The following is a 26,947-nucleotide window of genomic DNA, read 5'->3' as shown; positions in this document are numbered from 1 at the left end:
TGTTAAATTCATTTACAAAAAGGGAGCAAATGAAACTTCGTAACATACAGTGATTACGATAAAGGAAATGGCTAAATGCATGGTAAATGTAAAATACGCAAATGACATAGTTATCAGCGTAAAGATGAAACAAGTAGGAAAGTTAAATTGATGAACCAAAATATTATGACCACGTGTTTAACAGCATGTTCGTTCGCCTATGGAACACAATACAGCACTGGTCATGGCTAGCATGAATTCGACAAGTCATTGGTAGGTTTCCAGCACCAGATATATACCAAGGTCATGAAATTCCCTGAAATTAAGGATTAGTATATTTTGGGTACCGAGCTGCTGCCCAATAGCACCTCAGATGTGTTCCATCAGCTTCATGTCGGGCGAACATTATGGCGAAGATACTAATGTGAATGCACTATCATGCTCCTCCCACCACTCAAGCAGAGAGGTATCCTGCTGGCAGATGCCATCACTGTAAGATCTGCAACAACGTTAATGTAGTGTGCAGCTATCATGATGCCTTCGATTACTGCTCCACATCCCATGGAATCTGAGGTGAATGTCCCATAATAATGTCCCCACCACTTTGCGTACATGGTGTGGTACTTGTTTCGAGCAGCAGTTTGCGTGAATGAAGGCGTTTCCAGAAATTATTATGAACCTGTTGTAATTAGAAACGCGATTCATCTGACCAGGCGACACGTTGCTGTTGTTCAATGTTCCAATCTCAATCTCAATGACCCCATGCACACTGCGGGCGTAACTGATAATTCTGTTGGATTAACCTGTAAGGGCATCTATTGCTTACCTCCATGTTCAAAAATGTGCACTAAATGGCATGCTCCAAAACATTTCTGCGTGCACCAGAATCTTACTCCGTCGTCAGTTTTGCCATACATCACCTGCTTCATAGAGCAGATAACGGTAAGGCGTGGACCTCCACCACTCTGTCATCTAAGTGTGCTTTCACCGTTCAGTAACCACCTTCCTTAGAAGCTCATGACATTAGGAAGCGAACAGCTGACCAGTTACTCCATTTCTAAGACACAGTGTGCTCTTTCTGAAAGGTATTACCTTTTGCGGCATGTGTCGATGTTAGACTAATATGTAATTCGTCTCTGCTCCGCTTACATGCTTTCCTTATTGCCAACAGGTGACATCAGATCTAGTGGCGGGCAGGGTCATAATGTTTTGACTCATCAGTCCTTAGTGATTATCCTGGTGCACATGATGTGACAGACCGCGTGTTGTGCTGACATCAAATATGACTTCTGATACTGGCACGCGACATGAGAAGGGGATATGCTTTACTCACTAAAGTGGGCGTTAAGTGAGACACTCACGTTCTGGTGACGGTGGTGGAGAAGACGAGGCAAGGTCCAGCGAGCGCCGCGCTTGCCACCCACACCGCCAGAAGCGCCAAGAGCGCCCTCCGGCGTGTCATGCGGTGCTGCAGCGGTCGTACGATCGCCATGTACCTGCGACACCAGCACAAAACATGTCACTCACTAGCTGATTATGAAGTATCTTTGTATTTGTTGCTGATAATTCGTGGTCGCCGTACACCTGTGGATGAAGCACAGGAAACATGACTCTGTGGCTGCTTTGTCGTATCGTGTTGCTGTGATACAATGTCACTATATACATGTGGAAGAAGAGCAGGAAATCTCACTCACAAGCTGCCGTCACGTCATATGTGCTGCAGCGTATGTAGTTGCCATATATTTTAGGAGCACAAGAAACGTCACACAGTGGCTGCTGTGTCATTCGACACTGCAGTGGCAGTAGAATCGCTCTGTGCCTAAGGTGACAGCAACGATAACATTCCAGAGGTTGAAAATACCGCTTCAGTTGTAAAGTTCTTTTTATTAACACACGACCGGTTTCGGGCTCTTATAAGCCCATCTTCAGGTGTCGTGGTCCCCTAGCGCCGCGGTTAACGTACAGTAGGCCGAATACACGTCCACCGTGGCACTCGGGGTGCACAGCACAAAGTTAGGACACCTGAAGATGGGCTTATAAGAGCCCGAAACCGGTTGTGTGATAATAAAAGAACTTTAGAGCTGAAGTGGTATCTTCAACCTCTGGTATAATGCTCAGTTGCGGATGTTCCTCCAACAGGATTGTTTGTAAAGATAATATTATTACTGACTGTTGTTAAATGATAGAGTACAGCAGCTGATGCACAATTGCCGTGTAATTGTGGCAAGTTGTGACGGGACAGCCTCCTCTGGCATTACTGTTCCTCAACAGTATTTGTCGATACCAGTATTATTTTTGGAATTTTGAAAAGGACAATATTACCTCAGTTGGTTTTCTGAATACTTTCATGTAATTTTATACACAGTATGTTCTATTCCAAGCTAAAATGTATGAAAAGGAGTTAGTTTACAAAATATTTTATAGTCGATGTCATAATCGCTATGTATCAGTTCTGAAGTTGAGTGAAAACTATATTTTTTTAGAAACATTTGAAATTACGAACTATTAGTGCACCTAAAATTTCTATTATTAATTACGCAAACCTGTAATGTTTACTATGTTTATTTCTGGCTTAGTTTATGAAATAATTATCGAAATTAATATGTAACAAAAACTAGTAGAAATTTATTTGTTAAGAAAAATTGTAAACTCTCTGGAATATTGTTATTTCCGCAGAGAGTGAGAGTTGTATACTTGCCTTTGATGTGATCGAATGTATTTTTCTATAATAGGTGCGAACAATGTAATAACGGCTTTGCTAATGAGAAAAATCAATATCCTGTATAACATTCTAAAATGTGATAAAATCATAGGAAAATAAATTTACGTAAAAAATTCTGTAATTACAATCTTCCAATTTATTTAGTTCAAACCAAACGTGGGGACCTGATGTTAGATTTTCCGCTTCGAGAATCAGACCCCTAGACAAGGAGAACTGGAGCCATCTCAACATGACAAGCTACGTGAACTTGTAAGTTTATAGTGAGCTTCACTCCTCTCAAATCTTCATAAAAGACTTTACATATTAATTACTTGGACTGGGCAATGTTTAATGTGGAGGAAGGAGGGGGGAAATTACAAGGTACCCAAAAGACAATGATAATGGCTACTATTGACATATGATGCTGAAATAGACTCACACAACCCCCATACATCTGTGATGAAGGCACGTAATACACCACTACTGGCTGCTGGTGTGCCATGTGGTGCTTTAGCTGCTGCGTTGGATCCACAGTTGCCATGGAACTGTAAAAGAAGTGTAAAAAGTCATTATGTGGCTGCTGCCACAATGTGCAATCCTGTAGCTGAAGTACAATGACGATGCAGTTGCTGTAATGGCACAAAAAATCGCTTACTGAATTCTTTCCCATCATGCAGTGATGCAGTCACTGTTGCAGAAGAACGGTCTCCCCCTAGGAAGTAAGCTTGCTACAGCACTGGACAATATCTACGCAAATGATAGGCCAGTGCCAGCAAGTACTAGGCTCTTCATCTATGCTGATGACACAGCAGTAGCTGTTCAGGGGCCAACCTTTAAAGATGTAGATGGAAAACTGTCTCTAGCAATGGATGCATTCTCCGAGTACTATAATGCCAACCACCTGAAGCCCAATCCTAGTAAAACTAAAGTGAGCGCCTTCCACTTACGAAACAGGGAAGCGCAGCAAAAGCTGGATATCACATGGCGAGGAGAGCCACTGAAACATTGCCCAACACCAGTCTAACCAGGTGTCACTCTGTACAGGGCCGTAACGTACAGGCAGCAGTGTCTAAACGTGAAACAGAAAATCATTGCTCGCAATGGGATGCTTAAGAAGCTGACTGGCAACAGCTGGGGAGTCCTAAGGACTTCTGCACTTGCGCTTCTAAGCAAGCCGATATAGCGGCCAACGATACTGCAAGGATAATCTCAGGATGCTTGAAGCCACCACCAGTGCAGAAATTTTATCCGATTGTTGGAACAGCACCAGCCAATTTCCGGAGGGCCATTGCTGCAGACGGTGAGAGAACAAAGCAGGAGAACGACCACCGACACCCTCTGTATGATAATCAGGCAGGAAGATCCCGCCTTAAATCCCTCAAGAGTTTCCTTGCTAGGACTGGGCCACTGGAGGGAGTACCAGAGGCAATTTGTCTTGCAACATGGAAGAGCTCACTGCCCGCAGATGTATCACCAAAAGAAGAACTAGCTCCTGGCGCAAATCTACAATACCCTGTATGGAGGTCCCTCAACCATCTAAGAGTGGGTGTCCCCCGATGCAAGACCAACCTGAAGAAATGGGGAATCCTTCCAGCTAGCGCATACACTTCTTGCGACTGCGGGGCGGAAGAAGATCTAAGTAGCCTACTTGTATGCCCCCTCCTGGACAACCCGTGCACAATACAAGATGTTTATGAAGGAAATGATAAAGCTATCGCAGCTGCTATTTTTTGGAAATGTTGACTGGACACAGAAATGAATCAATAATTTGAGACAAGCATCTTCAAGCTGTGTGGCACCAATTACTAAAAATATTTCTGTTGATATATTTCTTGAAGATCATGAACAATAGTTCCATAACCAGTTGCGATATTTTGATCGACAAGACCAATTTCCGTGATTGTAAATTTCATTCCCAATGTTTCGTTGATATTCTTATAGTTACAGCCATGAATCATTCATTAGAGATAGAAAGCAACTGAATGTGCTTTTTATTATATGATCATTTATTCTATTCCATACCTAAAAATGTAGTCTGTGAAGGATATTAAACAACTGAATATTAACTAAATTTATATCACTTGTATTCCACTGATAGAGAAATTAAAAAGAAGTCACTATATCTGGAGAATGCGTGATACGGCAAATAAAAGATAAATGCTGCTACATTTCAGCCATAGATTTCTACTGGTTGTATGCATATAATCTTACGAATGTACAAAAGAAGGCGGTGGACTTGGCTAAGGCCGGCCATGGTGGCCGAGCGGTTCTAGGCGCTACAGTCTGGAACCGCGCGACTGCTACGGTCGCAGGTTCGAATCCTGCCTCGGGCATGGATGGGTGTGACGTCCTTAGGTTAGTGGACTGATGACCTCAGCAGTTCAGTCCCATAGTGCTCAGAGCCATTTGAACCATTTGAACTTGGCGAAACCGATGAGACTCAGGAAAATATGCCCTGCACTTTTGTTGAAAAATTTAGGAACCAAATACCGTATTGCAGAATACAGTCAAACGGGTCATATAATTGCTTCATAACGTATCAAAGATGAGCCACAATATTTTCTTACACGCAAATGTGAATTTGAAGATGTGTGAGAACCTCTCGAAAGAGAAATATTTGGATCGTGTTACCAGAGGCGTAGGTACGAGCGTTAAATGTGCTTCAGAACGAGTGGAATGTGACAAAGAATGACAAAAGTTTAGGTATGAACAGGCCACTACAGGTAACGTGAAGGAAGAGGATAAGATGCCTTGGATGACTTATTAATGAAAATTGCAAAAGTAATAACACAAAGCATGAAAATAGGAAGTCAAAAACATAGCTTGCGAAACAAAAATTAAAAAGAAGACGTCACATCTAAAAGAGAAAGAGCTGCACACACAATTAAATTAATAAGAATACAAGTAATATTTTGTTAATGGACTCATGGACGACGAGGTCGTTAGAGACGCACTGCCCTTTCAGACAGAACATGAAAGCAGAAAGAAACTGCCCATACGGTTTTTAGTGAAATCGTCCTGGCTTTCTACATGACTGATTTAAGGAGACAACAATGTAAACAGAAACCTGTTATGACTGTGTCATAGAATGTGATTGTGTCTGAAATAAAAAAAAAGTAGACAAGGAAGAGTAGAGTTCAATGTTCTACCGACAGCGAGCTCACTTCAGACTGATAACAGTTTCTGTGTACATGAATTGTGGATCGTCATCGACATTTTGGCCTAAGATACCGTTGATCACAGGGCCTGCACGTATTGAGGAAGTAACTGAGAGAGTATACATAAATACACTTTTACTTACGCTAGTCCATCACCTCTTTGTGTGGACAAAGGCCACTTATTACCCAGAGTTCAATTAAAAATAATTTACGTGACCCCAGTTGCAATCAAGATATCCAAGAACTGGAAATTCTCTTCAGCATATTATCAATTCGGACCCCTTCTGTCTCCCCACCAGCTTGCCTTGCCTGATACGATCCTTGCACATCAGTTTTCACAACAGTTCGCTCTATCTTTGAGAAATAAATGAAAAGTATTAAAAGAAAGCTTCGGAAGGGGCCTCAACTTTACCGTCACTCCTAGAAATCTACAGATTTCCAGCTTCATCAACTCAGCGGAGCAGGTGGTCAACACTCTACTGTCAGGTGTTCCAGAAGACATTCGGAGAGAGACGTTCAGGGCGTCCAAACCAAACATCTCACGAGACGAGAGGATGGTCCGCACGAGTTTACAGGAAGATGAAAACTTAGTGGTGCTACCGGCGGGTTAGGGGAACTAAACTGTAATACTACTGAAGACCGACTATGACCAGAAGATCCATCAACTTTTAGAGGACCCTACATACAGTCAATTAGAGAACGACTCCTATTAAGGAAATAGGATGGCCTTAGAAGTTTGACAAGCAACTGCAAGCTAAGGCACCTGTACCACTCAGACTATGTGGATTACCCAAGTTCGATAAAGATTGTATACCCCTTCGCCCAATCATAAGCAATACTGGTACAGCCTCTAACGTTACAGCCACCCACCTTAAGAAGATGTTAACACCATGTGTGGGAAAGTGCGTCCACTACAACCAGACTCCTCAGACTTTGTGGAACGTCTCAAAACCCTACAATCTCGAACACAGACATGATGGCCAGCTTTGATGTTGTGTCTCTGTTCACGAGGGTGTCCTGAAGGACACTCAATTTAATCAGTGAGAGAGCTGATGGAGCTCTGATAGATCTTTTCAAGTATATTTTATGAACAACTGAAAGAGTGCCGATAGGGAAGACCCTTATCTCCTGTAGGGGCAGTTCTGTTTATGGAGAGATTCGAGGATGGGACACTTACGACTGCTCCCTACCAGCCGACCTGTTTCTTCAGGTATGTTGACGACACATTCGTCGTTTGGCCCATGATCGAAGAAGACTGGACGAATTTCTTGACCATCTGAACTCAGGATACCCCAACATTAAGATCACAATGGAACTAGAGGATGGTGGTCAACTACCATTCCTGGATGTCCTGGTGAAAAGGCACACTGACGGCACATTAGGCCACAGTGTGAACAGGAAACCAACACAAACCGACTTATATCAACAGACTGACAGCTGCCGTCATCCGGCGCAGAAGAACGAGGTGCTGAGAACACTTGTACACGAGTCAGGACACTGTCCGTTCCGTCTCAGACAGCTTGGCAGCAGAGTTAGAACATCTACAGCAAGTGTTTACAGACAATGGGTTCTCAAACAGGGACATCCGCAAAGCGCTACATTCCATCAGATGACGTGATATAACGGGAGAAGAACAGGAAGAGGAGACCAGGGTCTTTCTACCCCATGCAGGACCTAAATCTTCTAATATCAGCAGGATCTTGGAAAAAATACAAAATCAGAAGTGTGTTCTGTCCGCCTAAGAAGATCAGGGCGCTCCTTGGAACGATCAAAGATGATCTGCACTTAAAGAAACCTGTTATCTACCATGTCCCATGCGAGTGCGGTACGTCTTACATCGGTCAGACCACAGACCAGTGAAATAATATCGGAAGACCACCAAAGACATACCAGGCTACGGCAGGCCACTAAATAAGCACTAGCAGAAAATTGGCTGCAACTTGAACATACCATGCATTATTATAATACCGAGATCCTGCCTCAGACCCACAGATTTTGGGACAGTGTGATTACTGAATCTATCGAAATCCAGATGACAGAGAACCTGATCAACCGCGAAGCAGGATACCAGATCAGTGCAACGTGGAATCCGGCTTTAGAATTACTAAAGAAAGAAGAGAAAAAAGTTCCCTTCTCCGTTAATGAACCTTAGACAACAAAGGGCGTAATTAACGGTATCAGAGCTCTTATGGAGCACCAGGCGGCAACTTCATCCTCGGGAGACAGCTGTTGCGCTCACAGGCAAGAAAGGGAACAACATCAACCACCCATCGTAGCAGCAGACACAAGACGGCGGCCACGGCCACGAGAGACTGCTGCGGCGTGCACGGACAGAATATGCAATTTCCACAGCAGCCTGATTCGGCACGCAGCTCACCTTGTAGGGGCGTACAGAACCCACAGTGCCAGACGAATGACAGGGGCACGATAGGAAGCCGGAGCAATCGCGAACAGGATGAGAAACGTCTGCAGCGTGTCGATAGTGCAGAGAACGTGCCTTATACATCCAGATTGCTCACAAGAATAATATACAAGAGAACGGCAAAGAAAATTAATGAATCGTTAGATGACGTTCAGTTTGGCTTTAGGAAATGTACAGGCACCAGACATGCATTCTGACGTTGCGATTGATAATGAAAGCAAGAGTACACAAAAATTAAGACACGTTCATAGGATTTGTCGACCTGGCAAAAGAGTTCGACAATGTCAAATGCTGCAAGATGTTTGAAATTCTGAGAAAAATAGAGGTAAGCGATAGGGGGAGACGAGTAATATATAATATGTACAAGAGCCAAGAGGAAACAATAAGAGCGGGCGACCAAAAACGAAGCGCTCGGATTAAAAAGGGTGTAAGATAGGGATGTAGTCTTTCATCCCAGCAGTACAATCTGTACATCGAAGAAGCAATGATGGCAATAAAAGAAAAAGTAGTGGAATTAAAATTCAAAGTGAAAGGACATCAATGACACGATTCGCTGACGGCATTGCTATCCTGAGTGAAAGTGAGGAAGAATTATATGATCTGCTGAATGGAATGAACAGTCTAAGCAGTACAAAGTATGGATTGAGAGTAAGACGAAGGAAGAAACTAAACACCAGAATCACAAAGTAGATCAAGTTACGTAATTCTGCTACATGGGCAGTAAAATAACCCATGATGGACAGAGCAAGGACGACGTAAAATGCAAGCTAGCACAGGCGAAAGGGGCACTTCTGACCAGCAGAAATCTACTAGTATCAAATACAGGCCTTAATTTGATAAGAAATTCCTGAGAGTGTACCTTAGGAGCACAGCATTGTATAAATATGGTAGTGAAACATGGACTGTTGGAAAACTGGAAAGGAAGAGAATCGAAGCATTTGAGATGGGGTGCTATAGAGGAATGTTGAAACTTATTGGGACTGATAAGGTACGGAACGAGGACGTTCTGAGCAGAATCGGACAGGTAAGAAATATATGGCAAACACTCACAAGAAGACAGGATAGAATGGTTGGACATATGTGACAGAGCACTTCGTGTTCCTGCTGCTAAGAAGGCGAGTACACTGTTCGTTTGTGGTGTATTTTTATGAGCTTCCAGCAGGAGCGACTTATTTATTCACAGATACCTATGTGGTTACTAGATTACTTTTGTAATTTCTTGCTTGTTAGAGTGTTTACTACGCACAACGGTTTTAATAACAGTGTAGCATACTGTACCGCCGTTGCTATCGACCCTTGGATCATACAGGCTTTTGTTTGTTCTGGTTAGTATAGCTCAGTGTTGGATACAGTGTCAGTGACAGTGCACTTCGTGTTCCTGCTGCTAAGAAGGCGAGTACACGGTTCGTTTGTTGTATATTTTTATGAGCTTCAAACGGGAGACACTGCAGTAATAGATAGGAACTGTGATTGCTGTGCACAGATGCGAGCTGAGTTGGCGACCCTTCGCTCACAGCTCCAGGCTGTGTTGGCATCTGTCACATATCTTGAGGCTGCTATCAAGGGGCATCACTCTGGGGGGGGGGGGGGGGGGGGGGGGGGGGGTCAGACACGGGGATGCAAAGGGTGTCGAGCACGTCCCACATGTCCCCATTTGGCCCACTGCACTGGCTGCCCCGGGTACTGCCTGCACTTAGGTTGACCTCTCATCTGTGGTCGAGTGGAGATCATTCCAAAGTCTTGCTCGCAGCGATTAACTTTCTGATGGGGGCGATCGTAGGGCCTCCTCCGTTCGTTTGACGAACAGTTTTCGGGCGTTATCTGTGGCTGACGATGTCTCTGAGCCAGATGCAGTCGTCCACCCCCTTCCAGAGGAAGCTTCTCGGCCCGCAAGGTCTGGGCGTTCACAGAGTCTGGGTTTACTGGTAGTTGGCAGCTCCAACGCTAGCCGCGTAATGGGGCCCTTTAGGAACATGGCTGCCTAGGAGGGGATGGAAACCAGTGTGCACTCCATGTGCATGCTGGGGGGAGTCATTCCAGATGTGGGAAGGCTGCTTCCAGATGCCATGAAGAGTACAGGGTGCAGCCAACTGCAGGTGATGGCTCATGTCGGTAACAAAGACGTATGTCACTTTGGATTGGAGGAGATTCTCTCTGAATTTGGGTGGCTGATGGAAATGGTAAAGACTGCCAGTCTTGCTTGCGTAAGGTGGATCTCACCATCTGCAGCATCGTCGATAGAACCGACGGTGGTCCTTTGATGCAGAGCCGAGTGCAGGGTCTGAATCAGAGGCTTAGGCGGTTCTGTGATCATGTACGCTGTATATTACTTGACTTGCATCATCGGGTGGTGGGTTTCCGGGTTCCACTTATAAGGTGGCGTGGTCTCCTGTCCTTCATTTCTTACATATTCCGACCTCACCATCGTATTCTGCGAATCAAGACGTTTCATTCGAGCCCAAACTCGATAGGGTATAGTCAATTTTACATATTTCCATCTAAACGATATGCAAATTCAATAAATAAATCGCAAGTGCGCACCGAGATTAAAAAGTCGAGGCTGGCGTACACAAACATTCAAGACACGATGGCCACAGGAGTTTTTGTTTTGCGGACTAAACCAGCCCACTGGAAAGACTGTAGGAGGCTGAGTTAGCACGCAGCTGCGCTGGCTGGCCGACCGCTCACGGACCAGAACAGTTTTTGCGAGAGAAAAGGGATAATGGCCTGTGTGCTCACCTTAAAAGCAAAACCCGCTGTATTGTTTGGGAGACCTAGGGCGCACTTACAGAGTTGTCACAAGTGGACAGTAAACGCCAAACGCAGATGCTATATATTTCTGGATTGGTCGACTTAGCCATTCTTCCGTTTGTAAGAGTAACGCTGATTGGTGGTCTATTTCTGACGCAATGAGCTGGAAGAGTTAGGGAAAGACAGCGGATGATATATCCTTTCGGTTTTTGATTGGAGGGAATTCGTTCCGGTGACACTCTTGTAGCGGGAACATGTAGCGGGAGCGAGTGAGCGAGTGCGCTCATGTGTGTTTGCAGAGAGTGAGGAACATAGTCTCTACTCAGTACAGCACTGAGAGAGCACCTCTGTAGCTAGCAAATCGGAGTGATACTCAATATAGAGTCGCTCACGATTAAGCATTTGTTCACTGTGTCGGCCACGACAATGTGCAGTGTGAACACAGGCAGAGTATTAGCTAGCGGCTGCGAGCGAACATTGAGTGGCATCCCGGTGGACTGATTATCTGACCGGTGTACCACGCCAATAATTAGACTAGGGGCAGATAGGAGTCCTTGACTTCATCAAGTCATAGTGAGAGTTCGATTGGCGAAGGTCAATCCAGATAGAAAGAGATAGTTTTGTTATTTCTCAGCAGCGAGCGACGCAGGCAGCAGTCGTCGCAGCTGACGGCATTGTGCGCTACAGCGTAGGCGATCCCCATCTTTCGTCCATTAGAAATAACATACTTCATTCACGTCACTCCATTACATTTCTCACACGACAGCGTCGACCATACTTAGGGGACGACTCCAGAAGATATTCACTGATGAAAGTTTTTCAGGCATTTCTTTTTCGTACGTTAGGGGCGTCTGTCTGACTTCTGTAGTAGTGTGGGGTGGAAATTGATTCTTGCAGAAGCCAAAGGGTACCTGTCAGATCAATCCGTTCCGCAATTCGTCAAATAACACCCATACACTGTCAGACGCTTAATATGTCAGGAGGCCACTATACACAGGAAGCAGCTACACAGGTAGCGGGGGCTCGGTGGAAGGGACTCAGCGGTTTGTTAGGTTAGAGGGCCTCAGGGAACCACAGAAAGGGCGTTCGTCAAAAAAGGAGGCAGGTAAAACACAGTGAGTTAGTTGTAGAAACGATCGATATTGTAATTGTAAATTGTCCTAGCTTTGTGGGGAAACAACCAGAGCTCCAAGACCTAATAGAAAGCACTGAAGCTCAAATAGTAATAGGTACAGTAATCTGGCTAAAGCCGGAAATAAGCTCAGCAGAAATTTTTTCTAAGGATCTAATAATGTCCAGAAAGGATAGATTAAATGTAATTAGTGGTAGAGTATTTATTGCTGCCACAAGTAGTTTGCCTTGTAGTGAAATGGAAGTAGATAGTTCCTGCAAAATAATAAGGGTAGAGGTTATACTTCACAATCGGACTAAACTAATAATTGTGTCGTTTTACCGACCTCCCCCCCCCCCCACCCCCCGACTGAGAAGGAGTTGCTGAACAGTTCAAAGAAAACTTGAGTCTCATTTCAAATAGGTAATAGGTACCCCACTCATACAATTATAGTCGATGGTGACTTTAATGTACCCTCGATATGCTGGAGAAATTATACGTTTCAAGCCGGCGGCAGGCATAAGACGTCATACGAAATTGTGGTGAATGCTTTCTTAGAAAATTATTTTGAACTATTAGTTCATGAGCCCACTCAAAGTGTAAATGGTACCTAAAGCATACTTGGCCTCTTAGGAACAAATAATCCTGGACAAGTAGTTAGTATCGTGAGAAATACAGGGATTAGCGACCACAAGGCAGTTGCTGCTACGCTGAAAACCGTAACTCCTACAACCATCAAAAAGAAACGCAAAGTAGATGTATTTAAAAAAGCTGATAAAAGTGCTCGTAACGTCTTTTTAAGAGACAGTCTGCACTACTTCCGATCTCGTCATGTAACAATAGAAAACTTATAGAATGAGATCAAAGAGGAAATATCGACAGCAATAGAGAGATATATACCACATAAATTAATAGGTAATTGTACTGATCCCCCATGGTACACAAAACAGGTCAGATCGCTGTTGCAGAAGCAGCGAAGAAAGCATGCCAGATTTAAAAGAATGCAAAATCCCCAAGACTAGCAAAGTTTTGCAGAAGTTCGAAATATAGTGCGTACTTCAATGCGAGATACTTTTAGTAATTTCCACAACGAAGCTCTGTCTCGAAATCTGGCAGAAAACTCAAATAAATTCTGGTCATACATAAAGCACACCAGTGGCAAGGCGCGATCAGTACCTTCACTGCGCGATAACAACGGTGAAGTCACCGATGACAGTGCCACTAAAACAGAGTTATTAAACACGATTTTCCGAAACTCCTGAATTACAATAAAAAACAACTGCTAAGATGAGAAACATAGAAATAGATATCCACGGTGTCGCAAAGCAATTTGAATCACTTAATGAAAGCAAGGCTTCCGGTCCAGATTGTATACCAGTCAGATTCCTTTCAGAGTGTGCTGATACAATAGCTTCTATTTAGCAATTGTATACAACCGGTAGCACACAGAAGGATCCGTACATAAAGACTGGAAAACTGCTTAAGTCACACCAATACCCAAAAAGGGAAGTAGGGGTAATCTGTTGAATTACAGGCCCATATCACTAACGTCGATTTGCAGTAGGGTTTTGAAACAAGTGCTGTATACGAACATTATGAGGTGCTTCGAAGAAAACGATTTATTGACACGTAGTCAGCACGGATTCAGAAAATATCGCTCTTGGGAAATCCGGCCGTGGTGACCGAGCGGTTCTAGGCGCTTCAGTCTGGAACCGCGCGACCGCTACGGTCGCAGGTTCGAGTCCTGCCTCTGGCATGGATGTGTGTGATGTTCTTAGGTTAGTTCTAGGGGACTAATGACCTCAGATGTTAAGTCCTAAAGTGCTCAGAGCCATTTTTTCTTTCTTGGAAAACACAACTAGCTCTTTATATTTATGAAGTAATAAGTGCTATCGACAGGGGATGTCAAATTGATTCCATATTTTTAGATTTCCAGAAAGCTTTTGACACCATTCCTCACAAGTGTCTTCTAACCAAACCGTGTGCCTATGCAATGTAAAACAGAAATAATATCCGGCGTTCCCACGGAAGTGTTATAGGCCCTCTGTTGTTTCTGATCTATATAAACGAGATAGGAGACAGTCTGTGTGGCCGTCTTAGATTGTTTGCAGATGATGCTGTCGTTTACCGTCTTGTAAGGTCATCAGATGACCAAAACGAATTGCAAAATGATTTAGATAATATATGTGTATGGTACGAAAAGCGGCAGTTGACCCTGAATAAAGAAAAGTGTGAAGTTATTCACATGAGTGCTAAAAGAAATCCGCTAAATTTCGATTACGCGATAAGTCACACAAATCTGAAGGCTGTAAATTCAACTAAATACTTAGGGATTACAATTACAAATAACCTAAATTGGAACGATCACACAGATAATATTATGGGAAGAGCCAACCAAAGACAGCGATTCATTGGCAGAATAGTGAGAAGGTGCAACAGGGCTACTAAAGAGACTGCTTACACCACACTTGTCCGCCCTATTCTGGAGTATTGCTGTGCGGTGTGGGATCCGCATTAGATAGGACTGATGACATCGAAAAAGTACAAAGAAGGGCAGCTCGTTTCCTGCTATCGCGAAGTAGGGGAGATAGTGTCACAGACATGATACGTGAATTGGAGTGGCAATCATTAAAACAAAGCCGTTTTTCGTTGCGAGGTGATCTCATGAAATTTCAGTCATCGGTTTTCTCCTCCGATTGCGAGAACATTCTGTTGGCACCCACCTACAGAGGGAGCAATGTTCATCACGATAAAAGAAGAGAAATCAATGCTCGCACAGAAAAATTTAAGTGCTCGTTTTTCCCTCGCGCCTTTCGAGAGTGGAACGGTAGAGAGACAGCTTAAAGGTGTTTCATTGAACCCTCTGCAGGCACTTAATTGTGAATAGCAGAGTAATCACGCAGTTGTAGATATTAAGACATTACGGAGTAACTTCCATAGTACTAGAGGAAGCTGTATACCTTGGAAACTATAAAGGAAGACAGAGGTTGTAATACATCCAGCAAATAATTTAGGATGTGGGTTGGAAGTGCTACTCCGAGATGAAGAGTTTGGGGCAGGAGAGGAATTCGTGGCGGGCTGCTCAATCCAGTTAGAAGACTGATGATCCAAAGAAAAGCTGGATGCAGCAGATGCCATCGACGTAGGAGCAGTGTCGTTGTTAATGTCGTAAAATGAGTACTGTTCAAGTTAATACGTGGAAGCCAGAGAGGTGCCCAGTGTCTTACCGCTTCACCCTTTAAAATACATATTTCTGAGTTGATTAAATACATTCTAATTAAATCACTCATTTTGCAAAGAATATTTGCTGTTCCTATTAAAGCAACCGATTTATAACGACACAAAGTAATTTATTAGTTGGTAGCAACAAGTAACGGCGACATTTAAATAAAATGCTGCTTTGAGGCTGCTATAACAAAATCACTGGGATAATTTTAAATTTTATTACAAATAATCCACTGTGCAAACGTAACAACTTCTTGTATAGGCTATGATCGTTTTTGGCACTGTTGTTAACATTGCATGTACTACAAACCTGCGTACACGGTGGCACAAAGTCCAATTTGCCATTGCTGCTCTCTACTTGAAGAGCGCAGCCTACGGATAAATCAGAAGGATATTTCAAGGGACCTTAGTTCCTTCGAAACTCACGAGTGCGCAGTGGCGGGAGTCGTAAATTACCCAGCAGTCAGCCGCACAGGTTCCTGCAGGCTGGGAAGTTGTGGGCCACAAACATGGGTGGCGCTTCAGTCGCCACCTGTTTCGGAGGCTGAACCGGCGAAGTTCTCGTATCCGAACGTCCCTATATCCGAAGTGGTTTAATTACAAGAACATCTGAATTAACAAGGTCCTACCGGAAAAAGAGAAAAGCTGGGTATGTGTTACAAATTAATTCAGGTGAAGATAGCTTTCTTCGGTGAAAGGCGTGAATTGGAAAGACAGAAACGGTATTTTTTTGAATAGTTGCGCGCACAACGACTTCCACACCATTATTAAGGAGGGTCAGCTTTGATCGTTGAAATAGAAATCTTTATTCCTATTTCAACTCGATTTCAGCCACTATGTGACCATCATCACTGCTAGTATTGAAACCCTGTGGACTTTACTGCTTGTAATTAGCAGTCCATAGGGCTTTAATATTAACACTGATGATGGTCACGTAGTGATTGAAATCGATTTGCAACAGAAATAAACATTTCTACTTAATCGATCAATAATGACCCTCCTCTTGTTATTGAGTAACGGTATTGAAGTGTGTGTGTTTGTGAATTGTTTAACATGGGAAACTATACTATGAGATAAAGGAAGCATTCGATACGCAGCGTACCAAAATAAGACACCTTGTACGAATTGCAAAATACTACGAAGAATAGGAGAAATAAAAAGTATACCGAAGTCACTCAGGAGATAACGGAGCAGATTAAGACAGTGTCTGCCCCAGCATACAGGAATGGCTGCTTGATTACTGGGAGGAGCAGTGGACGTTCCAGGTACAGGAAAAGGTTAAATTCAATAAAACGCGCTTTGGGCGACGCTGGGTGCAGAAAGTACGCGGAGATCAGAAATTAGCAAAGAAGAGTACGAATCTCTCTCTACCAGCAGAATGCAGAACTGTATACACTGAGGTGACAGAGTAGTGGGACAGCGATATTCGCATATACAGATGGAGGTAGCATCGCTTACACAAGGTACAGAAGGCAGTGCAGTCGTGGATCTGTCATTTGTACTCAAATGATTCATTTGAAAAGTTTTCCGGTGCACTTATGGCCAGGCGACGGAAAATAACAATCTTTGGACGAGGGGTGGTAATTGGGGCTAGACGCATGGGAAATTCTATTTCGGAAATCGTTGGGGAATTCAATATCCCGAGATCAACCGTGTCAAGAGTGCGCCGAGAATACCCAGTTTCAGGTATCACCTATCACCAAGAACAACGCAGTGGCCGACGGCCTTCAATTAACGACCGAGAACAGCGGGGTTCGCGTAGAGTTGTTAGTGCTAACAGACAAGCAACACTTCATGAAATCAATGTGGGACTTACGACGAACGTATCCGTCCGGACACTGCGTCTTTAATGGGCTACGGCAGCAGACGACCGGCGCGAGTGCCTTTGCTAACAGCACGACATCGCCTGCAGTGCCTCTCCGGGGCTCGTGACCATATCAGTTGGACCCTAGACGAACGGAAAACCGTGGCCTGGTCAGATGAGTCCCGATTTCAGTTGTTAATACTCATTTTTAGGGCTGGAGCGTGACACAGACCCCATGAAGCTATGGGCCAAGTTGTGAACAAGGCTAGGTCTACCTGAGAACCATTTTTAGCCAAACAGTGATGGAATTTTATGGATGAAAATGTGCTATGTCAGCGGGGCACAGCTGTTCGCGACGATTCGAGCAGATCATTTGGCCACCCAAGTCGCCTGACATAAATCGCATCGATTAATCATGGGACATAATCGAGAGGTCATTTCGTGCACAAAATCCTGCACAGGAAACACTTCCGCAATTAGGGACGGCTGTGGAAGCAGCACGGCTCAATATTTCTGCAGGGGACTTCCAACGACTTGTTGAGTACGTTCCACGTTGAGTTATTGCAAAAAAAATGGTTCATATGGCTCTAAGCACTACGGGACTTAACATCTGAGGTCATCAGTCCCCTAGAACTTAGAACTACTTAAACCTAACTAACCTAAGGACATCACACACATCCATGCCCGAGGCAATATTCGAATCTGTGACCGTAGCAGCCGCGTGGTTCCGGACTGAAGCGCCTAGAACCGCTCGGCCACAGCGGCCGGCAGATATTGCACTACGCGGGGCAAAATGAGGTCCGACACCATATTAGGATGCATCCCACTACTTTTGTCACCTCAGTCTACATGTAAGCGACAATCATTAGTAAGTCCTTATACTCTATGCGTCAGTGATAATTAAAAAACCCACGTAGTGGTGCAAAATGATCATGATGATTTTCTTTGTTGAAGAATTGGTCCTGTTAGCCTTTTCCTGCCCTCAGCCACTGCTGGGCATGCAGAACGTAACAGCATGCAACAAATGTAAAGTTGGCATGAAGTGTACTTCATGCTTGGATATTAAGGTGTCAATGAAATTGCACAAATTAGGTAGGAGTAACGCCACCTACGTTATGACTACAAGGAAATATTATGCAACGAGTTGCTCATTCAAAAATCGCGATTTAATGTTGGTTGTTAGAACTTCATGTTACACCTCGTGTAAGAAGGAATTGGTACATGAAGGGCTGATTCAGCGTATAGGAAAGTCAAAACAACCTGTGGTGAAACTAAATGCAATGGCGTTAACACTAAGGGCGCAACAGGAATTCTGCGGTCAAAACACAGAGTAGACCGCAGGTATGTAAAAGACTACATAGACAGCCTATACGGCGGGGAGGATTTGCCTGATGGTGCGCACCATCTCTCACGCTTACTGAGAGAGATAGAGAGAGAGAGAGAGAGAGAGAGAGAGAGAGAGAGAGAGAGAGAGATTTTTAGTTGGAGGTACACGCTGCAACGCTCAAAATTCTCACTACAAGCAATGCAAACACAGAACACAAAGTATTGTAATTCAGATCTCACATAACAGAAAGTGTTACTGTTTTAGGAGGAAGTACAGCCTACAGTTTACAAAGCGGGTATTCAAGGTTATAACATGCAACAAATTGCATCGTTCTGTGCACTACAGTGATACCACTGTATGGCAAACAAAGCGAAATATAGTGTTTCGGCTATTCAGTTCAGTGTACAATGTGGTTTTTAATAATATTAGCATAGAACGACTGTTCCGCGTGCGTTGCATTACAGTAGCATCCACTACATTGTTCCTTATTTAACTGGAGAGTGTTCGTAAGTACGACTACTCGCTGGCTCTGTCTCAGCACATCGTCATTCACATTTTGTTAACACCGAAGTCAGTTGTTTCACGAAAACTGAGGTACTGAACTGGATCTGTCACTTGGTGTCTGTGATGGAGTCTAGTGTATGTCCGGCAACGGAGGTAGAGTATTTCCGCTCATGTAGCGTATGATGTAAGCTCCGCTGCGAGTTCTTTACTCGGCTACCTTACGTGAATGTTAGCATGTGGTCTGTAATAATGGGCACGTCACCTACTGCATGAAACATTTATATTTCACTAGGCGACACGAAAGTTATCTTCAACACGAGAGCACTGCCTGACTTATTTGATGTTGTTATTGTTGTGTATTCAAAAATGGTTCAAATGGCTCTGAGCACTATGGGACTCAACTGCTGAGGTCATTAGTCCCCTAGAACTTAGAACCAGTTAAACCTAACTAACCTAAGGACATCACACACATCCATGCCCGAGGCAGGATTCGAACCTGTGACCGTAGCGGTCTCGCGGTTCCAGACTGCAGCTCCAGAACCGCGCAGCCACTTCGGCCGGCTGTTGTGTATTAAAGTGGTCTTCAGTTTTAAGATTTGTTGATGTAGTCTATCCTTTGACAAGTCTGTTCTCTGTATATTTACTGAAACCTGCTTCTATTTGGCCCCGCTAACTGAACAAAATGGTTCAAATGGCTCTGAGCACTATGGGACTTAACTTCTGAGGTCATCGGTCCCCTAGAACTTAGAACTACTTAAACCTAACCAACCTAAGGACATCACACATATCCATGCCCGAGACAGGATTCGAACCTGCGACCGTAGCGGTCGCCCGCTTACTCAATTCAAACGTCTACAGCTATTAACCTCTCTACACTTCCCAACATTACCAAATTAACTATCTCTTGTTATTTTAATATTAGCCTATTTGTGCTTTTAGTCAAATGTTCCGTCAAGATCTTTTAACCGAGAATCGATCCAGTACCTCGTCATTAATTATTCGACCTACCCATCTAATATTGTTGTTCTCTTGGACTTCTTTGTTATTAACTTCCACTGTTTCCAGTATGTCCAGTTTCTTTAAGGGCTAAGCGATGCATCTGCTTTCACCCAGCTCAAATTGTCTGTGTAATTTCCTTGCCCTTCTCATAGAGCAGAATGGAATGGTTGGGCTATTACGTATGTCAGACGGAGCATTTTACGTATCATTTAATTTGTATTAACACACAATTTAAAATTTCGCAGCTCTTCGTTTCAAATGTAATACATGTTACGTAAAGTTCCTCGTTAAAACTGTTTTCTACCTGCCACTCAACAAAAAGGAACTTTGTCGTCTGACATTATAATTTCACGTCCATTTATAAACTCTGCGTCACTAGTGAGATGTAGTTGCATGAATTTAAATTAAAATGTCATCACGTGAATGCGGTGTGTGAGTGCTGCACTGCACAAAACGGAAGTCACCGCTTACTGCGTCGACGACAATTTAATTCAAGTTCGTAATTCACTTTTTTAATATAGAACCGTTAAGATCAGCTCTTGTGAAAAAGCCTACATTTGAAACATATGTTTCACAGTTGCACAAAATGTTCTGTTCGAATACGTTGAATACGTGCAACACAAAAGTCATTATTGATCAGGAACCTAGTTCAAAAACTCTCTGTTCAGCTACATCTATTTCTGTTCTATATCGGTGTCCTCAATGCTTACGACATGGTCTTACTCATTTATTGGTTCATCAGGATTGTTTGCCGATGATGCTGTAGTCTACAGGAAAGTAGTATCACATGAAAGTTGTTAACAAATCTATGAGGATTTGCAGAAAATAAATGCGTTGTCTAATGACTGGCAGTTGTCTCTCAATATTACTAAGTGCAACCTACTGCATATAACAAGGCGAAAATCCTCATTAATGTACGAATACAAAATAAATGCTCAGTCTTTGGAATCGGTAACATCCGTCAAATACCTGGGTGTGACTATTCGAAATGATCTCAAATGGAATGATCAGATTACACAAGTAACGGGCAAGGCGATCTCTAGATTGAAGTTTAGTGGTAGAATCCTGCAGCGATGCAGTCCTTCAACAAAGGAAATTGCTTACAATATGTTAGTTCGTACAGTCTTAGAGTACTGTACGTCTGTATGGGACCCTTACCAGTTGGGTCTCATTCAAGAGAGTGTTAGAGAGGGGGGGGGGGGGAGATATGACTTTGGTGAGAATTGTGCCCTCCGCCACATATCGCTTGGTGGCTAGCGGAGTATATATGTAGCTGGAGTGCCCCAGGGAAGTGTGGTAGGTCCGCTGTTGTTTTCTATCTACGTAAATGATCTTTTGGATAGGGTGGATAGCAATGTGCGGCTGTTTGCTGATGATGCTGTGGTGTACGGGAAGGTGTCGTCGTTGAGTGACTGTAGGAGGATACAAGATGACTTGGACAAGATTTGTGATTGGTGTAAATAATGGCAGCTAACTCTAAATATAAATAAATGTAAATTAAAGCAGATGAATAGGAAAAAGAATCCCGTAATGTTTGAATACTCCATTAGTAGTGTAGCGCTTGACACAGTCACGTCGATTAAATATTTGAGCGTAACATTGGAGAGCGATATGAAGTGGGACAAGCATGTAATGGCAGTTGTGGGGAAGGCGGATAGTCGTCTTCGGTTCATTGGTAGAATTTTGGGAAAATGTGGTTAATTTGTAAAGGACCCTCTTTAGAAAACACTAATATGACCTATTCTCGAGTACTGCTCGAGCGTTTGGGATCCCTATCAGGTCGGATTGAGGGAGGACATAGAAGCAATTCAGATGCGGACTGCTAGATTTGTTACTGGCAGGAGAGGTACCCGTGGTCTAGGGGTAGCGTCTTTGATTCATAATCAAAACGTCTTCGGTCCCGGGTTCGATCCCCGCCGCTGCCCAAATTTTGATAAATAATCAGCATTGGCGGCCGAAGACTTCCGGCATAAGAAGTCAGCCTCATTCTGCCAACGGCCTTGTCAAAGAGGGCGGAAGAGCGGATAGAGGTTCAGGGCACTCTCTTGTCCTAGGGGTGGGAAATTGCCCCTAAAGGGGGAAGAATCAGCATTGATCAACGACATGAGGATGCAGAAGGCAATGGAAACCACTGCATTAAAGACACGTAACGTGTATCCACAGGCCATGTGGCCTGTAATTGAAGAAGTGTCATGATGATCTCTCCATTGGCAAAAGATTCCGGAATAGTCCCCCATTCGGATCTCCGGGAGGGGACTGCCAAGGGGGAGGTTACCATGAGAAAAAGATTGAATAATCAACGAAAGGATAACGTTCTACGAGTCGGGGCGTGGAATGTCAGAAGCTTGAGCGTGGTAGGGAAACTAGGAAATCTGAAAAGGGAAATGCAAAGGCTCAATCTAGATATAGTAGGGGTCAGTGAAGTGAAGTGGAAGGAAGACAAGGATTTCTGGTCAGATGAGTATCGGGTAATATCAACAGCAGCAGAAAATGGTATAACAGGTGTAGGATTCGTTTTGAATAGGAAGGTAGGACAGAGGGTGTGTTACTGTGAACAGTTCAGTGACCGGGTTGTTCTAATCAGAATCGACAGTAGACCAACACCAACAACGATAGTTCAGGTATACATGCCGACGTCGCAAGCTGAAGAATAGATAGAGAAAGTGTATGAGGATATTGAAAGGGTAATGCAGTATGTAAAGGGGGACAAAAACCTAATAGTCATGGGCGACTGGAATGCAGTTGTAGGGGAAGGAGAATATGGGCTTGGGACAAGGAATGAAAGAGGAGAAAGACTAATCGAGTTCTGTAACAAGTTTCAGCTAGTAATAGCGAATACCCTGTTCAAGAATCACAAGAGGAGGAGGTATACTTGGAAAAGGCCGGGAGATACGGGAAGATTTCAGTTAGATTACTTCATGGTTAGACAGAGATTCCGAAATCAGATACTGGATTGTCAGACGTACCCAGGAGCAGATATAGACTCAGATCACAATATAGTAGTCATGAAGAGTAGGCTGAAGTTCAAGACATTAGTCAGGAAGAATCAATACGCAAAGAAGTGGGATACGGAAGTACTAAGGAATGACGAGATACGTTTGAAGTTCTCTAACGCTATAGATACAGCAATAAGGAATAGCGCAGTAGGCAGTACAGTTGAAGAGGAATGGACATCTCTAAAAAGGGCCATCACAGAAGTTAGGAAGGAAAACATAGGTACAAAGAAGGTAGCTGCGAAGAAACCATGGGTAACAGTAGAAATACTTTAGTTGACTGATGAAAGGAGGAAGTACAAACATGTTCCGGGAAAATCAGGAATACAGAAATACAAGTCTCTGAAGAATGAAATAAATAGGAAGTGCAGGGAAGCTAAGACGAAATGGCTGCAGGAAAAATGTGAAGACATCGAAAAAGATATGATTGTCGGAAGGACAGACTCAGCATACAGGAAAGTCAAAACAACCTTTGGTGACATTAAAAGCAACGGTGGTAACATTAAGAGTGCAACGGGAATTCCACTGTTAAACGCAGAGGAGAGAGCAGATAGGTGGAAAGAATACATTGAAAGCCTCTATGAGGGTGAAGATTTGTCTGATGTGATAGAAGAAGAAACAGTAGTCGATTTAGAACAGATAGGGGATCCAGTAATACAATCGGAATTTAAAAGAGCTTTGGAGGACTTACGGTCAAATAAGGCAGAAGGGATAGATAACATTCCATCAGAACCTTTAAAATCATTGGGGGAAGTGGCAACAAAACGACTATTCACGTTGGTGTGTAGAATATATGAGTCTGGCGATATACCATCTGACTTTCGCAAAAGCATCATCCACACAATTCCGAAGACGGCAATAGCTGACAAGTGCGAAAATTATCGCACAATCAGCTTAACAGCTCATGCATCGAAGCTGCTTACAAGAATAATATACAGAAGAATGGAAAAGAAAATTGAGAATGCGCTAGGTGACGATCAGTTTGGCTTTAGGAAAAGTAAAGGGACGAGAGAGGCAATTCTGACATTACGGCTAATAATGGAAGCAAGGCTAAAGAAAAATCAAGACACTTTCATAGGATTTGTCGACCTGGAAAAAGCGTTCGACAATATAAAATGGTGCAAGCTGTCCGAGATTCTGAAAAAAGTAGGGGTAAGCTGTAGGGAGAGACGGGTCATATACAATATGTACAACAACCAAGAGGGAATAATAAGAGTAGACGATCAAGAACGAAGTGCTAGTATTAAGAAGGGTGTAAGACAAAGCTGTAGCCTTTCGTCTCTACTCTTCAATCTGTACATCGAGGAAGCAATGATGGAAATAAAAGAAAGGTTCCGGAGTGGAATTAAAATACAAAGTGAAAGGATATCAATGATACGATTCGCTGATGACATTGCTATCCTGAGTGAAAGTGAAGAAGAATTAAATGATCTGCTGAACGGAATGAACAGTCTAATGAGTACACAGTATGGTTTGAGAGTAAATCGGAGAAAGACAAAGGTAATGAGAAGTAGTAGAAATGAGAACAGCGAGAAACTTAACATCAGGATTGATGGTCACGAAGTCAATGAAGTTAAGGAATTTTGCTACCTATGCAGTAAAATAACCAATGACGGACGGAGCAAGGAGGACATCAAAAGCAGACTCGCTATGGCAAAAAAGGCATTTCTGGCCAAGAGAAGTCTATTAATATCAAATACCGGCCTTAATTTGAGGAAGAAATTTCTGAGGATGTACGTCTGGAGTACAGCATTGTATGGTAGTGAAACATGGACTGTGGGAAAACCGGAACAGAAGAGAATCGAAGCATTTGAGATGTGGTGCTATAGACGAATGTTGAAAATTAGGTGGACTGATAAGGTAAAGAATGGGTAGGTTCTACGCAGAATCGGAGAGGAAAGGAATATGTGGAAAACACTGATAAGGAGAATGGACAGGATGATAGGACATCTGCTAAGACATGAGGGAATGACTTCCATGGTACTAGAGGAAGCTGTAGAGGGCAAAAACTGTAGAGGAAGACAGAGATTGGAATACGCAAATAATTGAGGACGTAGGTTGCAAGTGCTACTCTGTGATGAAGAGGATAGCACAGGAAAGGAATTCGTGGTGGGCCGCATCAAACCAGTCAGTCGGAGAAAAAAAAAAAAAAAAAAAAAAAAAAAAAAGGTTGATCATCACGCGAGTGTTACGGAAATGCTTCTGGGACTTGGGTTGGATGGGAGTCTCTGGAGGAATGGAGGCGTTCTTTTCGTGAATCGCTACTCAGGAAATTTGGAGAACCAGCATTTGAGGCTGACTGCAGTACAATTTTACTGGAGCCAACTTATATTTCGCGGAAAGACCACAGAGATAAGATAAGAGAGATTAGGGCTTGTACAGGGGCATATAGGCAGTCGTTTTTCCCTCGTTCTGTTTGGGAGTGGAACAGGGAGAGAAGATGCTGATTGTGGTACGAGGTACCCTCCGCCACGCACCGTATGGTGGATTGCGGAGTATGTATGTAGATGTAGATGTAGATGAACACTTGATTAGGAAACACGCGTGACAGGTATTTCATATATTCTCGTATTTATTTCTTGCTTGCGTCCATCTGTTACAACTCGCGCAGGGTACGGTGGACCACGTGCGGTTACCGATTTTCGTCCAAAGCGCTGGGCATGTTCATTCGTTTGTTCGGAAGGGGAGGCCGATAAGTGTTTTCCTCCTTTCGGGCAGTCAGCGATTACAGAATCGAGGGGCACACCCTGCAATATTTCTCAAATGATTTTACAGAAACTATTCTGTGAAAAAATTCATTTTTGATTTACTTATAGCTTAATATGTCAGGTTCATGATTATGTCCCATCACTTCGTCAATGGTCACAGTTATTGCAATATTTACGTGACAGTACGTTACTATGCAAAAATCGAAAAAGTGTGAGAAATAGAGTCGCCATGATTTTGCGTTTGGTGCCTATTCTTGCGTATGAAGTTTAGCTAACCTATTGACTTTGGTAGAGATGTCTGTCTGACCCAATATCGAGAAAATTGATCTGATGTAGGACACTCATTTATGGTCGCGCCGCGCCAGTGATAAAGTCAGAGTGAAATATGCACAACATTCGTCATATTTCACAAACCATTTCAGACACCGAAATGAGATTTTGGCAGATGAGAGTACGGAAAGAGGACAGCATTTCACCATATCGTTATTATGTAAAACTTCATTGTCTATTGTGTTACTCCACTAACTACGTTTTATGGTAGAAAAAATGTATATTTTTTAAGGACCATCGATAGGTCGTTAAATGAGAAATGCTATGGGTTTTGGAACAACACATGTGACAACATTAGATTTTTTTTATTCAAATGTTAAAATGTGTGTGAATTCTTAAGGGACCAACTACCAAGGTCATCGCTCCCTAGACCTACACGCTACTTAAACTAACTTACGCTAAGGACAACAGACACACCCAAGCCTGAGGGAGGACTCGAACCTCCGGCGGGAGGGGCCGCGCAATCCGTGACATGAAGCCTAAAACCATGAGGCCACGCTGCGCGGCTACTCTTTTTGTATCGACGATGCTACTGGCTTTAATTTTTCTCAGTTCCTCACTTAATAAACCACTCTTTCTGAATACTCTCGTAACTGTGTCTGCACATGTTAGTAAGGTGAGACATTGTGTTTAGGCAAAAGAAGCAAATTTTGTCATGGCAACCAAAGGTTTTACTCAAAATTCGTCACTCATGACGGTTCTCTGAAAGTTACAAATGGTTAACAAGCCAGGCGAAAATAAATCGCTGCATTTTCGGCGGAATTGTTTTTAGATACCAACGAAAGCAGAGCTGACAATAGTCATCATAGAAGAGTGGGCGTGGAGGGGCCCCACTTAATATTTCCAAAAAAGGTGAGTGTAACCTTTAGTTTAGAACAGCACTTCCCCTCCAGCTCTCAGGATTTCCCCTACGGCGCTCTGAGCGACCCCCCACC

General features: G+C 43.4%; 1 protein-coding gene across 1 annotated transcript in view; it reads right to left on the bottom strand.

Annotated features, from left to right (window-relative positions):
- LOC126457240 (tachykinin-like peptides receptor 86C) overlaps window positions 1-26,947 on the bottom strand; it is a 1,093,631-nt gene that overhangs the window by 447,250 nt on the left and 619,434 nt on the right. Inside the window, exon 4 of the mRNA XM_050093388.1 lies at window positions 1,341-1,475. Within this exon, the coding sequence (XP_049949345.1) occupies window positions 1,341-1,475 (135 nt within the window). The remainder of the gene's footprint in view (window positions 1-1,340; window positions 1,476-26,947) is intronic.

This window comes from Schistocerca serialis, chromosome 1 (genome assembly GCF_023864345.2).
Source record: "Schistocerca serialis cubense isolate TAMUIC-IGC-003099 chromosome 1, iqSchSeri2.2, whole genome shotgun sequence".
In the NCBI taxonomy this organism is placed as follows: domain Eukaryota; kingdom Metazoa; phylum Arthropoda; class Insecta; order Orthoptera; family Acrididae; genus Schistocerca; species Schistocerca serialis.
The sequence above is the reverse complement of the archived record's forward strand: the minus strand, read 5'-3'. Positions and strand labels throughout refer to the sequence as shown.